At 41.0% G+C, this 22,549-nt stretch overlaps 1 protein-coding gene across 1 annotated transcript in view; it reads left to right on the top strand.

Moving 5' to 3' along the window:
* The window catches only part of NHS (NHS actin remodeling regulator), a 376,533-nt gene extending 354,529 nt beyond the window's left edge, over nt 1–22,004 (top strand). The window contains exons 4-9 of the mRNA XM_049873363.1: nt 7,284–7,346; nt 9,366–9,558; nt 12,865–12,996; nt 13,955–16,930; nt 17,237–17,363; nt 20,053–22,004. Of these exons, the coding sequence (XP_049729320.1) occupies nt 7,284–7,346; nt 9,366–9,558; nt 12,865–12,996; nt 13,955–16,930; nt 17,237–17,363; nt 20,053–20,659 (4,098 nt within the window). The 3' untranslated portion in view covers nt 20,660–22,004. The remainder of the gene's footprint in view (nt 1–7,283; nt 7,347–9,365; nt 9,559–12,864; nt 12,997–13,954; nt 16,931–17,236; nt 17,364–20,052) is intronic.
* The last annotated feature ends 545 nt before the right edge of the window (nt 22,005–22,549 follow it).

Raw genomic sequence — 22,549 nt, 5'->3', positions numbered from 1 at the left:
CAGTGGGCCCTGTTTTGTGTTCTTTTTGACAGTACAGGGCAATTCCTGTGAATAAATGACTAAGCTGACCAGAGAGCAGGAAGTGTTCTCCAACCTGGGCTCCCTGTACCCCTCCTTTCTATTCATGTGAGCGCTATTTCCATAAATGCCTCAAAATATAATTTTGTTATGCTCTGAACATGTAAAATGCTTCACTAATAGAAAGTGATTAAACAAAGTACTCCTGGATTTTAAAATACATAAATTATTTTGTATTCCATCACCCTAATATATTTGCTCAGTTCCAGCTGAGATCAAAAGGAGAAAGATACTCTTTGCAGTTACACGTTCTCTTTCACAAAGCCTCTCTTTGGGTGAAATCTGCACCATTGCCATTTGAGCTTTACTCACTAGGGGAAGATCTCATACTCCAAAATGTCCACCAACAGGTGAATGGATATGTACTCTTTTTGTGTTTGGCTTCTTTCACTCCACATACTTTTCTGAGGCCCATATTACATGTATCAATAGTGTGCTCTATTCTATTGTATGAATACACTATTCTACAAATTATTTATCTCTTCTGCTCTTGGTGAATATGTGGGTTGTTTCTAGGTTTGTTTATTTGTTTTTGGCTTTTATGAATAAAGGTGATAGAAATATTTTTTGTACAAGGCTTTTTGTGAACGGGAACCCTGTAACATAGTGGTTAAGAGCTTGGCTGCTAACCAAAAGGTCAGCAATTCCAATCCACTAGCCGTTCCTTGGAAACACCATGGGCCAGTTCTACTCTGTCCCATAGTTTTGCTATGAGTTGAAATCGACTCGACGGCATCAGGTTTGATTTCAGGTGTTTTGTGGACATACTTATTTTTTCTTATCTCTGTATACTCAGGAGGGAATTAAGGGATAGACATGTTTATCAGAAATTGCCAAGCAGTTTCCAAAGTGGCTGTGCTCTTTTATACTCCCACCAGCAATTTATGAGAGTTCTAGTTGCTCCACATCTTTGCCAACACTAAGTATTATCAATCTTTTTAATTTTAGCTTCTCTATTATACAGTAATATATCATTGTGGTTTTCATTTGGATTTTCCCAATGAGTAATGATGTTGAGTGCCTTTACCTAAGCGTACTGGTCCTTTGTATATTTTCTTTGGCAAAGTGCCTCTTAGGAAAACTGAGAAAGTGGTGGTGACTATATCTGTCAGGAAAGAGAAGTGAAAGTGTGATTTCGAAAAGCAGACTTATCGATGATAAGGGGATTTTCCCAGTCCTGAATATATACGCTTTCTAGTGTTTTAAATAGACACTAATGCATAAAGTAGTTAGAAGAAAAAGAACCCAGTATGTAAATATCTCCCTCCCCAGCTTGCCACCATTGTCCAGAATTCTGCGTTAGAGATTTATTCCCCTGGGTTTAGTAGTAGAGATTCTCAGTACCTTAATGAGAGGGAGTCTGTGGGCTTCTTTCTAGCCTCACAGCTGGCTGGGAGTGCAGAATGATGGGGGGGGGGGTTCAGGGGGAGAGTTTGGGCACTTGGGAGAGGGAAGGCTGTGCCAGGCAGGTGTACTGTATTCAGGTCCTTTGGGGAAGCCTGAAGTCCTGGGCACCTGGAAGGGAATAGTGCTGAAGGGCAAACTAGGAAAGGCTTAAGAAAGCAAAAACATAGCATGTCCCCTCAACTTCTACCTACCTCATCATTTTGTTTTCCCATAGTGTTTACCTTGGTAAATGGCAGAGTTGAGGGGACAGGAAGGAGGAGCACAGTATGAATTAAAAATGATGTCATTAAACATGTTTGGAAGGTAAGAGCACAGTGCTAGCCAGTGGGAGACATTGGGGACATCTCAAGGGAATAAAAGTGCTATGTAATTGTAATGGCAAGAATGATATATGAAGAAGGCATTGTTAGCTTTCTTTCATAAAGATCAAAGCACTTCGTATATCTACACAAGACATACACACTCTAGTGAAGAAAATCTGAGGCAGACAGGGTATCCTCCATCTCACAGACAGGCCACAGTATGTGTAGAAATGAGGGGACCTGGTTTAAGGACAAATAAGCCCCATGATAGAGTGAGAATAGAGCCCAGATCACCTCACTTGGAACCCAGTGAGGTTTACAATGCCATTTTCATTCTAAGGTTTTATTCCTGTATTCAAATGTAGTTTCCAGTAAATATTTCTCATGTTTCAGACAGCATGATAGTAATAAGTCAGCTCTGAAAGTCGACTGTTATAAATGCCATGTGGTATCGGTTAGATCACAAACCAAAGCCAATTTTAAAAAACATTTCCTGCTGGAATACCCACAACATTTTAACAGATGTCCTTTTGGAAAGTTCTGAAGCAAAATAAGCCCCCATCAGCATATAAAATAAAACCTAAAAGAAAGTAAAATATGGGGTCGAGGGATTTTTTTTTTCTTTTGGCAGTAGGAGAAAGACTGGGGAAAATCTTGAGATCTTTGGAGAAATACTTGTTCATACCCACAAAAGTGGAGAAATGAACTTTTCTCTCACACACATACACCACAGGAAAGACTGGGGTTTGAAAAATATTCTTCCATTATTCACCAAAGAAATTTCTTGGAGTGCTTTTGAATACAATGTCTGTTGTTTTTTGTTATGAACACTGGTCATAGTATAACTCTAGCTTTTGTTGAAGAAGTCTCATGGGAAGCTAGGGAAAGAATTTGAGGGTATAACTGATAGGACCAGCAGGGACAGAAATGGGACGAGGGCGTCAAAGAAGCATCTTTTGTCAGGAACAAGATGGGACATTACTTGTAGCAGCTGATTCTAGAATGGTGCAACTTGGAACCTGAGGCCTCTCAAAACCAGTGCTAGGGCAAGAATGGGAGCCTGGAAGAGCAGGGGGAGATAACATTTATTTTTTGTCATTTTCCCCCAACGTTTTATTATGAAAATTGTCATAAGTACAGAAACACTGAAAAAAATTGTAGAGTGAACACCCATATACCCACTAGGGAGAAACTATTTTTAATCTGATAATTCGTTTCCACTGGGGCTGATTTTGAGTGTCTTCAAATAAATGTTCTTGAATGAATGAAAGAATGAATGAATGGGTGGTCTCCTAACTATCTTCCCACATACTTACTCTGGGGAAACCAAGGTTGTTCACTGCCACTCCTGCATTGAGTGATAATTCCAAAATCAGGAGTCTGTGGGTCTGCTTCTAGTACCTGTTGTTTTGGATGTTTCTTTTTCATGCTGTCTTATCTCCTCCTGTGCCTTGTTATCTTTGACTCTGTGCTGGATGTTGTATTGAAAAACAAAGTGTGTAAATAATTTGATGTTATTTCTTTAGGAGAGTTTTCTTTGCTTATGCCAGGTACCTGGGGGTGCTAGCAATATAACAAATATTTATTGAGCACTGTTGGAGTGGTAGGAATACAGTCATAAAGAAGAAAAGTCTCCATCTTTATAAGTATTACTCTCAATAGGCAATAAACCCATTGCCCTTGAGTCGATTCCGACTCACAGTGGCCCTTTAGGACAGAGTAGAACTGCTCCATAGAGTTTCCAAGGAGCGCCTGGTGGATTCAAACTGCCGGCGTTTTGGTTAGCAGCCATAGCTCTTAACCAGTATGCCACCAGGGTTTCCGAATAAGCAAAAGGATTCATTTAAGTAGGGCCTTCCAAACACCCAGGAAAGAGAATGCTTTAAAACACTACACTAAGGCAGTTACTAAGTCATTGCAGAAATAAAACCATAGCCCATTTTAAAATTATAAACTTGAATATTCTAAATCCACAGACCCTCTGCAGGGACCCAAGTGCTGGTGACTAGGTGTAGAAACCAAAGAACACAATTCTTCCACATTCAAACTCAGGGTACCTAGTTTCAGCCCTCACAAGCTAGAGGTTGGAGCTATCAACATAGCAGGGGGGCCGATTAGCTGAAGAGGAATAGACCTGTCTGCTATGTTGATAGTAGCTCCAACCTCTAGCTTGTGAGGGCTGAATCCAAGCCGTGGAGTGTAATCCAAGGAGACCTTGATTTAATCACAGTGACCAAAATTTAGCAGTCGGAGCTAACTCTCTGGACTTGCCATCCTTAGTCATTTCCAGGCGTAACCTCACGCTTGTTTAACAGGGTGGGCAGGTTTCCCAAGCAGATGAAAAATAAAAACCACTCCCCATTCCCCACTTATGGAAAAAATATTCAACAGGACAGCTGATTTAGAAGATCGAAGACCAACTACCAAAATTAAAAGGTGGTGCAGTGGTTAAGCACTTGGCTGCTAATCGACAAGTCAGCAGTTTGAACCCACCATCCACTCCATGGAGCCCTGGTGGCATAGTGGTTAAGAGCTACGGCTGATAACCAAAAGATTGGCAGTTCAAATCTACCAGCTGCTCCTTGGAAATCCTATGGGGCAGTTCTACTCTGTCCTATAGGGTCACTGTGAGTTGGAATTGACTCGACAGCAACCGGGTTTGGTCAACAGGTAGCAAAATTAATACATTGATATTATTAGTATATTTTCTCACCTGCAGTTTCCTGCTGTGTAACTGAAAATCTTTTCATGAGACACCAAAGCCTTTGGCTTCCTTGAAGCAGGTCCCCTTTCCACGTGCACTTTGCTTTCAGGATCTCTTTCCTACTCCCGCGGCTTTTCTATTTTACGTACCTCAGCATCTTTTTTAAGATCTCCACATCGTTATCTGTGACTGATTCTTATGAGAGAACCAGGTTATTGTCTGAACTCATACACCACCATATCTGTCAAAATGGTCACTTTCAGCAAGGGAGCCACAGACACTACAAAATCACTTGTCACAAATAAGGTCTGTATCAAAGTTAACTGGGCTGAGGAGATGACATTGCTTTGCTTAAAAAAAATTAATGAGCAACCCTGTCAGCTAAAACTTAGAAACTGAGAATAGAATTAGACCTTGAGTGTTCCCAAAAGAACTGCACGTCCGCCATAGACTTAAGAATAACTAGGCCCAGCATACATCGATACTGTGAATCTGATGGAACCAAGTGTTGGTATGGCTTTCCATATTTGTTTTTACCTTTTTGCACTAAGATGGTAAGTACCTTGAATTTGATAGTGTCTACTTCCTGAGATTCTGATCATGGCTCTTACTTTATTTGGGTTTCCCATCATTGTTAAAACACAGAGCTGCTATCATTCAAGTGAACAAATAATTTTGTGAGCTCTCACCATGGGGAGATACTTTGCTGACATTTTGGAAGACTGAAAGGAAAACTAAATACGGCTCCTGCCCTCTAGGAATTCAAAATCTAAAGACACATACAGAAATAATTCATGTTACGTTAAAGCAGTGCTATAGGATAAGTGCTATAATAAATGCCTAATGAATCCAAAACTGCCCTAGCACAGAGTTTAGAAAAGTTTCAATGTCCTTTTCAGCAGATCCCGAAAAGGGGATCTTGGTTACCAGCTTATTCTCCAAACAGGACCAGCTACATCACTTGTGGGGCCCAGTGCAAAATGGAAATGTAGGGCCCCTTATTGAAAATTTAGGAATTTCAGGACAGTGATAGCAGAGCATTAAACCAAATGTGGGCCCTGTGTGACTGCACAGGTCGCACACCCACGAAACCTGCCCTGTCTCCAATTAGAGTTAGTTTATGAATATGAGGAAAAGGCAAATTTTGAGCAGTCCAGAGGAGGAAATTACACACAGGAAATTTTCTTCCAAGCAGTTCCCAGGAATAATAAAATCACTCCAAGGAAAGAAAATAACTTGGTCTTTCCCGAATTAGCACATGGGGTTGGGATCTAAAATATAGAAAATGTACAATTTGCAAAGACAATCTCACAGATATTTCACAGCTACAAGGTAAGGAAGATGATGATGATGATAAAAATAATGTAATAATAGCAGACACTTACTGACGTATAAAGCTAACTATGTGCCAGGATTCTTTTAAGTATATTACATATATTTACTCATTTAGTCCTCAAAACAGCAAAACGGCCTTGAAAGACAGATGCTATTATTTCTGTATCTTATAGATAAGGAAACTGACCTTAGAGAGGTTGAGTAATTGCCCCTGGTCAAATAAATAATTTGCTCACAGCAAATAAGTGGTAGAGACAGGATTTGAACTCAGTCTAGCTCCAGGTCTGTGTTCTTAACCACTGTTTATGCTACCTCTCATAAAATAAAGACTCATTTAAAAGGAAAGAAAGAGAACAGGGAGGGGAAGGATGGGGATGGAAAAACGCTAACTAGGTAGTAGGTAAGTGATAACTTCGGTGAAAGGTAAGATAGTACACAATACTGGGGAAGTCAGTACAACTTGACCAGGGCAAAGTCATAGAAGCTTCACAGACACATCCAAATGTCCTGAGATCGAGCTACCGGGCTGAGGTCTGGGGACCATGGTCTCACGGAACATCTAGCTCAGTTGGCATAACATAGTCTATAAAGAAAATTTTCTACATCCGACTGTGGTGATAGTGACTGGGGTCTTAAAAGCCTACGAGCACCATCAAATATACATCTACTGGTCCCATCCTGGCTGGAGCAAAGGAGAATGAAGAAAACCAAAGACACAAGGGAAAGATTAGTCCAGAGGACTAATGGACCACATCTAACACAACCTCCACCAGACTGAGCCCAGAACAACTACGTGGTGCCCGGTTACCACCACTGACTGCTCTGGCAGGGATCACGATAGAGGGTCCCGGACAGAGCGGGAGAAAAACGTAGAGCAAAATCCAAATTCTCGAGGGGAAAAAAAAAAAGACCAGACTTGCTGGTCTGACAGAGACTGGAGAAACCCTGAGAGTCTGGCCCCCAGACGCCCTTTTAACTCAGTACTGAAGTCACTCTGGAGGTTCACCTTTCAGCCAAACATTAGACAGAGCTACAGGGCCAACAATAACACATGTGAGGAACGTGCTTCATGGTTCGTTCTAACATGTATACGAGACTAATGGGCACACCAGTCGCAAAGCAAAGATGAGAAGGCAGGAAGGGACAGGAAAACTGGACGAATGGAAATGGAACCTGGGGTGAAGGAGACGGTGTTGACACATTGCGAGGTTGGCAACCAATGTCACAAAACAATTTGTGTATTAACTGTTTAATGAGAAACTAATTTGTTCTGTAAACTTTCACCTAAATCACAATAATAAATAAATAAAAGAAAGGAAAGAAGGAAGTAAGGAAGCTGTCCCAGTATATTCATTCTATATTCATTCATTAATGTCATAAATTTGGCTTAACTGGGATATATTGTGTGTTGTATGCATGTTTTTAATGTTTTCTTTTTTTGCATTTCATGTTCATAGTTTAACAGCACCCGTTCGCCCTCCCCCACTGAGTGTTGCCACATGACCCCATGGAGTAGAAAGGTATTGGCTCTGAGAACATTCCTTCGCAGCCCTATCCCACTCTCCACATGCTCACTTTCTTCTCTTTTAACTTCATTGCGAACTGTTTCTAACTAACGGTGTTTTCTTTTAAATCAACTTAAAGAGTGGTATTTTCCTAACTTGAATTAAATAAAGTATAATTTAGACAACCATGCCTTTGGCTTTTTTCCCCCTAAATTGCAGTCAAGGCTCTGTTCAAGATGGGCATCACCTAATGCTGTTCCTGGACTTTGTAGGTTCGAGGAAAGAGATTGCGACTTACTTGTCCCATATTTATTAGAACTATAAAGGTTCAGCTTCTCGAATCAAAAAAGAGAACAGGACAAAAGGATTCTCTGGCAGCCAGTTGTCCCTGTCACCAATAAATAAAAAGTGCTTTTGGCTGCTGGTCAGGGCCTGTAGTCAGGTCACTATTTTTTCTTTGTTTCTCAGTCCGTTGTTATTCAAGGAAGGAATCGCCTACAAAATGTGGCTTCTGGTAGGGGGGTTTTGCTCCAGCTCTAGCTTGCACACTGGCTCGTGGTTTCTCTCTCTTTTGCATGCACCAAACTTTTTTTTTCTTTTTTGGAAGTTACCTAGGAAACAAAGTCTTTTGTGCTCGAACTTTATTTGAGCTATTCGCTTTGCTGGGAATCTGCACAAAAGCTGACGAGAGAAAGAAGGTTGCAATGTTTTACTAAAACGTTCATGGCGAACACATTTTTCTCAAGGGGGGGAATCATATCCTCTTGGGTGTGCTGAGGGGCTGTGTACACACCTCTGACAAGGTAAGCAAATGCTGTGGGTTAGTTCAGTCAAGTGGCTCTGGAATCAGCTCTTTAAAGGGACGTGAGAACAGTTAATTTGACTATTTGTGAAATTCTCTTAAGCAACAGAGCATGACGTTGCCAAATGTGTGGAAGAGAAATGAAAAACGAATGATCCTGATTTTAATATAGAATATTATTAAAACCTTACTGGAATCAGAGGAAAATGTATTAATTTCATACAGACGCCCACCTTCCTCTAAAATGTGTAAGCAAACAAAACTAGGTTCAGTGGTGAAAACTGGATCTTTTAACAATCTGGTTTAGAAACCCAGCCCTGAAATAAAAAACTGGGATGGAGTCTTTTTAATAATCTGGGCTAGGAGCCCAACTCTGAAATGCAAGCTAGACAATGTTAATATTTCTCAAAGATCTGGGTGGAGAATTCTCAAATGTCATGTAGAAGTGAAAGCCCTTAACTGCTCAGCTAGAAGAAAAGCTTTGCGCTTCAGCAAAAGCGAAAGAAAATAACCTAGGACTGCTTTGCCCTCCCAAATTTGAAAACAAAACACACTTGAGTCTTATCCCCAGTAACAGCATTTGTATTTTTCACTAGAGTTAGGAAGGGAAAATGTTCACTTTTGCTTTTCCACGTGTGTGCTGTATCAATGAAACAAGAGTTTTTGAAATGCGATTCACTACTGCTGTAGCCCTGCAGTGAAATGAACTCCTTGTGTTTTTAACCTGACCCCTCAGATTTGGTTGGCTTGTCCTTCAGGTGCTACGTTCTGGAATGTCCCCTGACTCCAAGTTTTCTGGAATGCTCTCTGAACTTTTACAGAGGCATCTAAATCATCCTGTTCCTTTGATCCTAGTCACCTAGAGCTCTCAGGACTTTGGATAGGAATTTATGGCAAGATAGCTATCCAGACCTTGGACCTAACCTTTCACTGGATTCGAGATTCACATTTCTTTTCACTTTGAAGTTGGGGGATTTCTGGCTACCTTGTCACTCCTCTTAAACCATTCAACCTAAAAAGCATGTTTGTTTAGCCTGTTTTTCCTTTACCTTTGTGTTGCTTAACTGTGGAAATAATACTTTTGATTAGTTGTGTGTACTGTTTCAGGAATTCCTCTTTTGTCCTCAAAGCTTATTTCTGACCTCATTTTTCTTAACTAAACTGTGAAATTCCTTACATGTGTGCTTATGTACAAACTCTGATGGCCGAGTCTGAATGTATTTCATTTGCAGTCCCATCCTCCAGAGGATGAAGATACAGGTGTCACGTTGGGGCAGAGGCCGAAGAATCCAATACACAATATCCCCTCAACACTGGACAAGCAGACCAACTGGAGCAAAGCCCTACCTCTGCCAACACCAGAGGAGAAGATGAAACAAGATGCCCAAGTGATTTCTTCTTGCATTATTCCCATCAACGTCACTGGTATCGTTCTGTTCTTTTCTTAGGGGCAGTTGGGGCAGAATCTTCTGTGTATTAAATACATTCAAAACTTGTGCTGCTGGGCCTCCCAGTTAAGAATACCACTTAGTAAACAAGTCATACCTTTGTCATCAAAATACAAGCCAGAAGATGTTTAATAGGCTTTTGTCAGGTTTTGAACATTAATTTGCATATGCTGTGCTGTGCCATTTGTTATGTAAATGTAGTTTCTTTTGGAAAAAGAAAAAAATTACCAAATAGCTCTTTGGCCATAGCTGACTGAAATAATGGGGAAAGTGGCAGTGATTAATCATTTGATAATGCGTGGCACTGCAAGAAAGAAAACAACAAGCCTCAGGTTTCTAAAACTGTAAGTAATGGTCCTATAAATCCAAAAACCCACTGCCATCCAGCCAATTCCAACTCATTGAGACCCTATAGGACATAGAGTTTACAAGGCTGTAATCTTTAAGGGAACAGACTGCCACATCTTTCTCCCGAGGAGCGGAGCGGCTGGTGGGTTCGAACTGCCGACCTTTCATTTAGCAGCCAAGCACTTAACCACTGTGCCACCAGGGCTCTTAAATGGTCCTATAGGCCAACGATAAAATTTGTTTTTATGCTTCCTTAGATGAAGGCAGGCTTTTTTAAAAAGACCAGTTAAAATTCTGTATCGATTTTTAGGGGATTTTTGACCTAGGAATTTATGGATACATAGATGCAGGCTGAATTATATTCTAAAACCAGCAAGCCCATCTTCCTTTCACTCACGGCTATCCTCCTCCTGTGTAATGACAAGTTTGAATGTTAGTCTAGGTAGAATGGAAGCCTGTCTGAATTTTTCTTCAAAAGTTTATTGGCGGCAATTTTAAATTCCAGAATTGGATCTGGTAATCTTAGTTATAAGTAAAATAGAGTTATAAAACATTCTAATTTTCAAAGATAGAAATTAAAGGATCTATCCACTGGGCTGTCTTTAAACTTCTCTAATAAAAAAAATAGTTACACTTTATTTGTATATTGAAATTTTCAGAACAGCCATATTTTGATTCTCTTTCATTCTGGTACTCTGCGACTAAAGATTCCATACCTCTTGAGATGCATTTTGGACACGGCTATTATTAACCCCACTCAAATCTCTCTCACATAAAAAAACAAAACAAAAAACCCAAACCCATTGCCATCGAGTTGATTCCGACTCATAGTGATTCTATAGGACAGAGTAGAACTGCCCCACAGAGTTTCCAAGGAGTGGCTGGTGGATTCGAACTGCCAAACTTTTGGTTAGAGGCTGTAGCACTTAATCTCTATGCCACCAGGATTTCCTCTCTTACATAAAGAAGGGAGCAGTCACTAGGTATCTGGGACAGATATTATTCTCTTCCTGAAAAAAGAGAGTTCTAGTTGATTGTCGTGAGCCAGGAGTTAATTCTTATAGGATAAAGTATCCTAAGGACGTACGCTTATCTGACCTCCATAATCTAAATGGGAAGAATTGGGGAAGTTCAGTTGCCAAAACAAATCATTTTGGCACTTTCCTAAATTAACTTTCAGCTCTGGGAACATCTGATTATTAGCAGCACCTGTTTTCTTCATGGCACTCTAAGTAAAATCTTGTTTTCAAATTTAGTACTGTGATTATAAAGACCCCGGTGGCACAGTGGTTAAGCGCTCAACTGCTAACAGAAAGGTTGGCAGTTGGAACCCACCCACCAGCCACACTGTGGGTGAAAGATGTGGCAGGCTACTTCCATAAAGATTACAGCCTTGGAAACCCTATGGGGCCATTCTACTCTGTCCTATAGGGTCACTATGTGTCGGAATCGACTTGAAGGTAATGGTTTTTGTTTTGGGTCCTATGATTATGGGCCATTGTTTTGTGATTAAAGAAAAGGGAATTTTTTTTTCCTTTGGCTTTATTTCAGGAACTCTCAGACTAAAAAAAAAAAAAATTTTTTAGGTTATATGTTGATTTTAAGAGCTTTAATGAGAAAATTGTTCATAATATCCATATAACACACAGTGTCTGTGTCTGTATGCTATGTGTTCTGTAATGACCCTTTTAGGATTAGAATGAAGGATTTTAGTTTGTGGTTAGAACCAAGAAAGGCTAATGCCATTAGTGCTAACTCTCTGATAATACTGTAATGTATTCATCATGTGGTAGCTCACACAGATTTTTCAAAGTGAGTTCTAGAAACTGCTGGCACTGTGATCCTAAGCTGAATTCAAACTGCATCATTGTAGAGCTGAAACAAGATTTAACATGTCATCCTGCCTTGCACTGAACAATCAGGATAAGGGATGAGGTGACCAGATTCCAAAGCACACCATTAGGGCTTCCTGAGGCAAAGCTGACTCAGAAAAGTGCACGTTGTATGCCTGTGTCAGATAAGAGGGGGAGTTCCTCATCTCTCCCCTCATCCCTCTAGTTTTGCTGGGACTGCATGCTGTGTCATTACTGTGATGATGGAGAGTCAAACTAACAAACATCGTGGTTTCTGCCCTGTGTTTACAAAAACAGGTGGGAATCCGGCTTTACGGTTGTGTTGCGACAGAGAGTGGATTCATTGAAGTGTAGGATTGGGGACCACCCTGCGTTTTTTATTTTATACTGATAAGACACCTGGTGCTAAATCCAAAATTACCCAATTTAGTCAGCAGGAGTTACATGAATATTTAAAAAGAAAACTCTCTAGGCTGCTGAATGTTCTCATAATTGGTGGGGGGTGTGTGTCTGTCTGTGTGTGCGTGCGTGCGTGCGTGCGTGTGTGTGTGTTTGGGGTGAAAGGGAAGGTTTGGGCAGAGGAGGTAAAAAAAAAAAAGAGGAGGTGGAGAGAAAAAAAACACACAAAGACGCTTTTTATGAAGAAAAGGGTCAGGTTATGTTCACTGAACTAATTCAGGTTAACATCTTGGCTACTGATCTACTATGCAAAGGTTTCAGCTTCCAAGAGCCCAGAAATAGAGCAGAAAATAGTAGTGACTAAAGGTTTTAAGTCCTCAGAGGGCCATTTCTGTGTGTGAAACTGATTTTTTGATGTTATTTTTCTCTTCTCTTTCTTTTGATTTTCCTTCTTTGTTACTTTTGGCAGGGAGAGCTGGTGCGGAGAGCTGCATTTAGAAGTAAAGCTTAATGTACTGCAGCATGATTTAAATAAGAGCTGAATAAGGGCTCCCTTATATTTGTTCACAGGCGTAATCCAAACTGTCCCTTTACTTCCAATCAATAAATATCACTGTGTTCCAAGCAAATGAAAATTTGTTTGCCATTTCTAAAGGCTAATGAGACCTATTTGTGGGTTGCAGGAGTTGGTTTTGACAGAGAGGCTAGTATCCGCTGCTCTCTTGTTCATTCACAATCCGTACTACAGCGGAGACGCAAATTGAGGAGGAGGAAAACCATCTCGGGTATCCCCAGAAGAGTCCAACAAGAAATAGGTGTGGTATAAAAAAATGTTAATGGCTAACATTCTGTCTACTGCAGGTTATAAGGAGACAAAATGGAAGCCGACCTTCAACCAGCTTCCCTAAAAATATTAAATGTTTTAACTTGTAGAGTTTTAAAATGGTGTGTATTTGTTTAGAATTCAGCAAGCCAGGTGATATTACACTTTAAGTGTCTGTTCTCTGTGAAGTTTTGACCTTATGGATTTAGGCATGTAAGTCCAGGTCTTATGATTGAAATGTAACCTTTTTGCTAATTTTTAAAAGTTTTATTAAGGTAGAAATTGTGAACAAAAAAGTTGCAAGATTCAATGAAAAAATTTTTTTGGTAAATTTTTGCTAAATTGTAACTTTATTTGAAGAGTGATACTTTCATTTCAAAAGGTAAATTTCAAGCACATTCAATTAAATATTGAATATTGGTAATATGATGCCCTTGGTGACATTTTTCTATTTTTTTTTGTTCAATAATTTTAGACTATCGACTATGTTTTTTAATTACTAATGTAAGATCTCTTGTAAATAAGATTTTTATTTCTTATAATGAATTCTGTGGTTTTATTTCTCTATGTTTGTATTACAAAATAAAAATGAAGAGTATATTGTAGTGGGGCCAAGAAGATAAAATGCACTTTAGTTAAAAAAAAATATATATATATACATATATATGTGTATATATATGTGTGTGTGTGTGTATATATATATATATATGAGTCACTTAACGGGACAAATTTGACAGTGAAGACAGTGATAATTCACAAAAGCTCTGCAAGTATATCTTCTCTTCAAATGTATATAGATAGATAGATAACACCCCAAAGCATTTTTAACTTTCTCCTAATTTTCTATACTGATTTTTATGTATATGCACGCAGATGTGTGGCTGTCTCTCAGAATGTTTGTTAGCCTGCTGATGTATAAAATATCTCACCATGCTTTCCATGCACCCTAGATTCTGATGAATCGCCAGTGGCCAGGGAGAGGAACGTGATTGTGCACACAAACCCAGACCCCTCCAGCACTGTCAATAGGAGGTCCGGAACCAGGGACTCCGAATGCCAAACTGAGGATATTCTTATTGCTGCTCCATCCCGAAGGAGAATCAGAGCTCAAAGGGGTCAGAGCATTGCAGCTTCCCTTTCTCATTCTGCTGGCAACATCTCTGCGCTGGCAGACAAAGGTGACACCATGTTTCCCAGTGCAGTGAGCAGCCGCACAAGATCTCGGAGCCTGCCCAGGGAGGGTAATAGAGGCGGGGATGCTGAGCCCAAAGTTGGCGCTAAACCCTCAGCATATGAAGAGGAGGAACCTTTCGTGGGTGACCATGAAAGAGCCCCCAATGATTGCAGTGAGGCCCCCAGCAGCCCAAGTGCGCAAGAACACCAGCCTGCTTTGGGCCTGGCCTGTTCTCAACATCTTCACAGCCCCCAGCACAAGTTAAGTGAGAGAGGGAGGTCTCGCCTGTCCAGAATGGCTGCTGACTCTGGCAGCTGTGACATCTCCTCCAACTCAGATACCTTTGGGAGCCCCATCCACTGCATCTCCACGGCTGGCGTCCTCCTCAGCAGCCACATGGACCAGAAGGATGACCACCAGTCATCAAGTGGGAACTGGAGCGGGAGCAGCTCCACATGCCCCTCACAGACCTCAGAGACCATCCCTCCTGCAGCATCTCCTCCCCTCACTGGCTCTTCGCACTGTGACTCAGAGTTGTCACTAAACACGGCCCCTCATGCTAATGAGGACTCCAGTGTCTTTGCGACAGAGCAGTACAGTGACCACGTGGATAAAGTGAGAGGCCACCGGGCAAACTCCTTTACCTCCACTGTTGCAGATCTGCTGGATGACCCCAACAACAGCAACGCAAGTGACAGTGAGTGGAACTACCTACACCATCATCACGATGCCTCTTGCCGCCAGGATTTTAGTCCTGAGCGTCCCAAGGCTGACAGCCTAGGCTGCCCAAGCTTCACGAGCATGGCCACTTATGACAGCTTCCTGGAAAAGTCTCCATCGGACAAAGCTGAAACTAGCTCTCACTTTTCAGTGGACACGGAAGGGTACTATACCTCCATGCATTTTGACTGTGGTCTCAAAGGTAATAAAAGTTACGTCTGTCACTATGCAGCCCTGGGCCCCGAGAATGGCCAGGGTGTTGGGGTTCCACCTGGTGTTCCAGACTGTGCCTGGCCAGACTACTTAGACCACAGGAGGCAAGCGAGACCAAGCATCTCTTTCAGAAAACCAAAGGCAAAGCCTACCCCACCTAAGCGTAGCTCATCACTGAGGAAATCTGAAGGAAATACAGACATTTCTGAGAAGAAAGAACCAAAGATAAGCAGTGGTCAGCACCTGCCTCACAGTTCCAGGGAAATGAAGCTGCCCCTTGATTTCTCCAACACGCCTTCTCGGATAGAAAATGCCAATCTTCCCACCAAGCAAGAACCTTCTTGGATGAACCAGAGTGAACATGGTGTTAAGGAACCGCAGTTAGACACTTCAAATATTCCACCATTCAAAGATGAAGGTGCTGAATCAACTCACTATGCAGATCTCTGGCTTCTCAATGACTTGAAAACGAATGATCCTTATAGATCTTTATCTAATTCAAGCACTGCTACGGGTACCACTGTAATCGAATGCATCAAATCTCCAGAGAGCTCTGAATCCCAAACATCCCAATCAGAATCAAGAGCCACCACCCCATCCCTACCTTCTATTGACAATGAGTTTAAACTGGTTTCACCAGAGAAGCTGGCTGGCTTGGCATCTCCATCAAGTGGCTATTCAAGCCAGTCTGAAACACCAACATCCTCTTTCCCTACAGCTTTCTTTTCTGGCCCATTGTCTCCTGGAGGTAGCAAAAGAAAACCTAAAGTCCCAGAAAGGAAATCCTCACTACAACAACCCTCTTTAAAAGATGGAACTCTATCACTGAGTAAAGACCTTGAACTTCCAATTATACCTCCTACTCATCTTGACCTAAGTGCTCTTCATAATGTCTTGAATAAACCATTCCACCACCGCCATCCACTGCATGTTTTTAGTCATAATAAGCAGAACACAGTAGGAGATACACTAAGGTCGAATCCTCCACCATCGCTTGCAATTACACCAACAGTCCTGAAATCTGTTAACCTTAGGTCCATCAGCAAGTCTGATGACGCTAAGCAAAAAGAAGGCAACAATACAGATCTCCCCTACTTAGAGGAAAGCACAATGGCTGCCTTGTCTCCAGGGAAGATTAGGCCACATATAGCTAAGAAATCACTATCACGTCAGTACTCCACTGAAGACACCATAGTGTCCTTTTTAGATGCCTCTGCAGTTGAGACGGGACCAGATAAACTACATTTAGAAAAAAACCCTACATTTGATGTGAGGAATCATTGTGATTCAGAAACCGCAATGTCAGCTCGTAGCACTCTTCTAGACTCAGATGTCACAAAAGACCAAATACAGATGGAGACTGAGCCTATTCCAGGAAACACACCAAGTAAAAACTATGACTTTGCCCTGGAAGACTTTCAGAGGGTCTCTGCTGCCCACTCAAATGATTTTGATGGTAAAATAACACAATATGGGACTGGTCTAGATGGAACCCTGAAACAGGTACAGAAGGCGTCCTCTGTAGACTGGGAGGAAGTTGCACAACCTGAATCTGTGGATGCGATAACATCCCAATCCAGTTCACCAACTACAGCACCAGACATAAGCAATCAACTTAAGCATCAACTTGTTATGAGCCACCACCATGACAAAGTGCCTGGGAACATCAGCTATGAATCGGAGATACCAACTGTAAATTCAGTCCCTGACAGATGTTCTGAGCGGGAAAATATTGCTTCAGGTATTTCAGCCAAAAGTGCCTCTGATAACGGCAGAGCAGACGAGACCCAAGGAAGTGTGGAAGAGGCTTCGTTGAAAGGTCAGTTGTTGATACCTTTGTGACAATGGGTATGTGTCTTATGACACGTCCTGAAAATTTTTTTTCTTATATGCCCCATGATACTGTACATCCCTGGATGTTGGTTTCCTTCCATGGTTTCTTTTCACTTATTATAAAAGTTGAGCTATATAAGCTTTTGTTATTGAGGGATTAAGCTTTGACAGATATCTCTGTCATTTTAAGAAGAACAGTAAGGTAACTCCAGTTTGTTTGTTCCCCGAATCAGTGAAGCACAGTGGTGTGCTAGTCACTTCCTCCTAAAGGTACTTCTGTTCTTCTTTTAAGAATCGTCACCAAGTGATGACTCTATCATTTCACCACTCAGTGAAGACTCCCAAGCTGAAGGGGAAGGGGCATTCCTGTCTCCGAACAAACCTCGAACAACTGAGGATTTATTTGCGGTCATTCACAGGTGAGGCAGTATTACCAAGTCCCAAACAATGAAAGGAGCCCTGGTGGCATAGTGGTTAAGAGCCTGGCTGCTAACCAAAAGGTCGGCAGTTCAAATCTACCAGTCGCTCCTTGGAAGCTGCAGGGGGCAGTTCTACCCTGCCCTATAGGGTCGCTATGAGTCGAATCGACTCGATGGCAACAGGTTTTTTTTTTAAAAAAAAAAAACAAGAGGCACAACAACAGTTTTGCTTCTTAAGGTGCTTCTCATCAAATGCAAATACAGGAAAGCCTTTTGTACTTACAATACATTCAGCAAAAACAAAAGCGAGCAAAGACAAACTTTTCCCAAATCAAATTGGTAGACTTAAATTCAAGTTGAGAAATATGAATCTGTATATCTAGTTAGGCAGACCTCATATGAGGGAATTTTATAAGAACTGCTGAGGGAAGATGCTGCCCTCCCCCACCCCCCCAGGAGAGACATTCTGCAACAAGTTTGTTATTTGAAAACAATTTGTGGTTAAATAACTTAGAGTGAAAACACAAACTAGCATAATCACACTAGCAGAGACAGATGTAAGTTGTTTCACCAAACAATCAGGAGCCGCACCACGTCTGAGGAAAGACCATATATACCTGCCCATTTCATGTCTCAGAACAATTCATCATTACTCCTTTTCTTTTCTCTCCTCTTAAAACTGAAATTTGTTCCATAGTTCTGGCCTTCATCTCTAAAATTCATGCCCATGTCCCACCAATAGGGGATGTCTTCGGGGTGGCTTTCCAGGACAGTGCTGTGTCGATGCTGCCCATTCACACTGTCTCATCTACCCCCCTGTACTCTTGTGATCAATGGCCCATATGTGCAAGCCTGTGACCAAAGAACTGAGGGAGAACTAACCCTTGGAAGCTGAACCCTATCAGACTGAACTAGCCAATCATGATGTGCCTAATCTTTTTCACCAATATGGCTGTCTTCTTACACTAGGCCTTGGTGACCTAGATGGCACTCCCAGGGGGCAACAATTGAAGACTATCTTTTCTACCACATTAAGTTATTGTTTTTGTAGCAGGCTCTTTGCAAACAGCTTAGAATCTTTTCTCCTGGGATCCTATTCTTTAAGGGAACTCCTGTTTTCTGTTAATGTGGTTCTCTCATAAAGAAGGAGCATTACTCTTGAACAATTTTTTTTTTTTAAGGAGCCAATAAGAATCACCTTCTGTATATACATTAGCAGGCACAGTTCTACTCTCTGAGGATGGAGAATCATTGTCTAGTCTAAGCTCCAATTATATTCTCCTCACCACCACTCCCCACTCTATCCTCAACCTTAGGACGAATTACTAAAATGCTATGCTAGTTAAAGACCCAAGTTCTTACCCCAAAGAACCAAATGCCAGTGCTTAGAATAGTGGACCATAAGTAATGGAGTCATAAAGACCTGGGTTTGACTCCCAACTCTGTCACTTTCTAGGCAGTCTTTCATCAATTAAAACCCCTGTACCTATTCCCTTACTATAAATGGGGGTAACTATAGCTCTTATATTTGATTTTGATGATAAAATAACATTTTGGTGTGTAGAATACAATAGATGATAAAAGCAAATGTTAATTTGAAACTCCTACCCTGTTGGAGTGCCAGACTCTGGCATATGCAAGATATTAGCCAGAGACATTTTAACAAACTAAAACCAGGCTGGTGTCCAATTTCAAAGCTTACGTTCTGTCTACCTTATGGATTTTTAAATTGGTGAAAAAGCATGTCGCCAAGGCTTATCAATGAACTGAGATAAATTTTCAGCAAACGCTGAAGATTCATTGAATTTACGTCTGTTTACTTATCAAAAGAAGCTTGGTAATAGAATGATGGGTGCCTAGGTTCAGTAGATTACTGAGTTTGATAATCATAGATTTGCATTTGTGTAGTATTTATTCCTCTATTTATTGACATCATAGTGTCAAGGATTGCTATGTTTTCTTGAGAGCTTACCGTGTACAAAGCCTTAAGAGCTTGAGAAATGGTCTATATTTTCATTGTTCACAGAGTGCTGGCTTACTGCTTAACACGCTAATGTTCCCATGCAGCTCTGGAAGTGGTATTTGCAGCCAAGGAAGGATTTATTTATTTTAAAACTCATTTTTAAAAATTTTTACATGGAGGAATAAAAAATATAGACAGAATAGTATAATATACCATCATCCAGGCCTATCAACCATCAACCTATGGCCACTCCTGTCCCATCTACACCTCCATCCACTTCTTCCCCCCTGTGCTATTTGGAAGCCAATCCCAGGCAACAGAGCATTTTATCTGTATTACAGAGACAGATTTGATAAGAGAAAGCTACCATTCTTCACCACCCACACTGGAACTGGGAGTCAGATAGCAGTATTTGCTTACGCTCTTGCAAAAGTTCCCAGTAAGCCTTCCTCTAGAACCTCCAGCCTCTAACAATTTTAAGTGGTTATTTCCAGAACATAATTTATGTCCACTGATCATCAGAGAATTTCGCACAGGCTGTGAGTGCTACAAGGGCAAGGAATGTATCTTGCTCCTCATCTCTAGCGCCCCAATGCTTAGTATCCAGTCATATAGGATGCACTCAAAATGCTCTCCAAATAAGTGACTGAATATGACTTAACACTTCTAGTTTTATAAAAGTGTATGTGACCTGAGAGTTGCACCTTATTTTCCCTTTCTCCAAAGATCCAAGAGGAAAGTACTTGGAAGAAAAGATTCTGGGGACATGTCTGTTCGAAGTAAATCCAGACTCTCCGTTGGCAACAGTGGCAGCAGTGCTGGTTCCATCACTTCACCCAGCAGCAATGTGACAACTCCAACCAGCCAGAGGTCTCCTGGGCTCATCTACCGAAATGCCAAAAAGTCCAACACATCGAACGAAGAGTTTAAGCTCTTACTTCTCAAGAAAGGCAGCCGCTCAGATTCCAGTTACCGCATGTCTGCCACTGAGATCCTGAAGAGTCCCATCCTACCCAAACCCCCTGGGGATCTCACAGCTGATTCCCCTCAGGTTACCGATGAGGCCCATCAGGGGTCACCCGGGGCAGAGTCACTGTCCCCTCTCTCTCCATGCTCCCCACGTGTGAATGCAGAGGGGTTTTCCTCAAAGAACTTCGCCACCTCAGCATCAGCAAGGGTTGGGCGATCCCGGGCGCCCCCTGCAGCTAGCAGCAGTCGTTACAGTGTCCGCTGCCGGCTGTACAACACTCCCATGCAGGCTATCTCAGAGGGCGAGACGGAAAATTCTGACGGGAGCCCACATGATGACCGATCCTCCCAGAGCTCAACCTAGGCGGCCTGGACCAGGAGGCCTATCAGACATCCAAGCCCTTAGTTATACGAGAATGTTGGAAGGGAACAGAGGACTCGGGAGAAGTCAGAAAACCACGGGGTACCATCACTGCTTACCAATGAATTTCTAAATACATACTGGGGAACAGGAGGTAGTTTAGTAATTCTTTATTATTTTGCATTTTTTAAGTAGTTCACTGTCTTTCATGTTTTTCTTTACCTTAGCTTGATTGACCCAATCTCATTCCTTTTGATAACGTAGAGTTCAAAAATACCTAATTTTCACGAAACAGAGAAAAAGTTTTCCCAGAGCTGCCTATTCAGAAACTAAAACCCCTCACTGTCATGATTCTTCACTGTCATAATGAAATTACTCTGGAGGTTTGGTATTTTTTTACATTAAAATGAACTAGAGCAAAATTTAGAAGAAAGAACTACACATGTAAATACCATATTTTTGATAAAAATGTGTAAATAGATTTATCAATGACAAGTGGACATATGGCCAATTATTTACCACACACCAACTGTTTATAGAAAACAAAACAAAACAAAAATGTAATAACTGTATTCTGTGAATACCATTTTCATATCCAATAACATATTTAAATGTCCACCAATATGATTTTCTGAAAGATAAACCTCAACTATGAATCTTAAACTGGTGAAAAAAGGAAATCTTGAGGTCATGGACTGAAATGTGATTAATTTAAAATAATGAATTCAGACTTAACCATTTCTTGTGATAAATTTCAGCACCAAACAAGCTAATAGCAACGCATGGCTGTGATTTGCCATGTGGTTATTTGGGCAGAATGAAAAGCATGCTTCTGATTTTTTCTTGACACTCTTGACACAAAGCCCTGAACAACAGCATTTGACAGTGTCCTTTTGACATTAATTTTTCAATGGATTGCTTTAACGAGAATGAGTAGGGAAAACAGTAGTTCATTTTAGGTGATGTTTTATATTAGGCTACTGGGGATATAAAGTCATAATCTAATGACTATAATCTTTGAACTCCTTAAACAGTTTAGCAATTAGCTCCAGGTTCTTAAACTAACAACAACAACAAAAAAAAAAAAAAACTAAGCATGCCACCGAGCTGTTGACTTATCAGTAAGTACCTGCAATGAGTTTTCAGTGAAGCTTTCTCTTTGTGCTGACAAGATTCATGCTACCTAAAAAATGAACAGAAATGACACTGTGAACAATGTAGCTGGGAAATAGATATGTATATGCATTATTTATAGTCGCTGTTAAACTGGGAATGGGGAATAGCTCTGGTTCACAACGCTACATACAACTGAGTTTTGTCTGGTTTTACTATATGTGCTTGATGGCAACAGGGGAGGGGTGGTGGGTGGGAAAGGAAATGTCAGGGCAAGTGCTCTGATAAAATGAAGGCAGGGAAACAAGCTGAATTACTTGAAATTACTTGAATTTTCTTGTCTTAAAACTGAAAGAAAAAATGTAGTTACAAGTTGAAATCTTCAAATAGTCTTTACACCTCTGATTTTAACACGAACTGATACTAATGTTTGAAATTATATATCAGAAATGTAAGCAGCTATGTACTTAGAATATGTTTTGAATGGGAGGAGGTAGAAAGTAGAGAGAACTAAGAAGAGATATGGCCTATAAAAGAATAGAATGCGGTTAGAATGATAGAACATACCAGAGTTACCAAGAAATTGATGAGCAGCAGGCTTTAAGCTTATGCAAGTGTTATTTGGGAAAGTAGGATGTGTGAAAGGGAGATTGTGGTTTTGATTTAATTCATGCAGTATGAAGGGGAAAGCCTGGTCTAAGAAGACACCGTCTTTCAATAGGAACACTTTCTAAGACGTTACAGATTAGGAATTGGAGAATCTGATTGCTATTGGTTTTT

This window comes from Elephas maximus, chromosome X, assembly GCF_024166365.1.
Source record: "Elephas maximus indicus isolate mEleMax1 chromosome X, mEleMax1 primary haplotype, whole genome shotgun sequence".
In the NCBI taxonomy this organism is placed as follows: domain Eukaryota; kingdom Metazoa; phylum Chordata; class Mammalia; order Proboscidea; family Elephantidae; genus Elephas; species Elephas maximus.
Note: the sequence above shows the minus strand (reverse complement) of the source record. Positions and strands in the feature narration are given on the sequence as shown.